Below are 261 nucleotides of genomic sequence, written 5' to 3'. Positions count from 1 at the left end.
AGCTGCTGCTCTGACACCCAGCGCTGGCCACCTGACGATACACCCCGATACCTAACGCAGTATTCCCCTCTACCGAATCTGCTGCGGAAGCGAAGCACGCTCTGCAGCACGAGGGGGGGGGGAGAGTTCCTGCTGCTGCTGCTGCTGCTGCTGCTGCTGCTGCTGCTGCTGCTGCTGCTGCTGCTGGTGCTGGGGAGGGTGCTGCTGCTGCTGATGCTGGTGATGGGTCTAGAGGAGCTGCTGCTACTACCGCCAGAAGCA

At 62.8% G+C, this 261-nt stretch overlaps 1 protein-coding gene across 1 annotated transcript in view; it reads right to left on the bottom strand.

Moving 5' to 3' along the window:
- Positions 1-246: 246 nt before the first annotated feature.
- EMH_0077200 (uncharacterized protein) overlaps positions 247-261 on the bottom strand; it is a gene marked incomplete at both ends in the record, with an annotated part of 4,903 nt that continues 4,888 nt past the window's right edge. The window contains one exon of the mRNA XM_013499827.1: positions 247-261. Coding sequence (XP_013355281.1) covers positions 247-261 — 15 coding nt within the window.

Source organism: Eimeria mitis, genomic scaffold, assembly GCF_000499745.2.
Source record: "Eimeria mitis Houghton genomic scaffold, Emh_scaff4716, whole genome shotgun sequence".
NCBI lineage: Eukaryota > Apicomplexa > Conoidasida > Eucoccidiorida > Eimeriidae > Eimeria > Eimeria mitis.
Note: the sequence above shows the minus strand (reverse complement) of the source record. Positions and strands in the feature narration are given on the sequence as shown.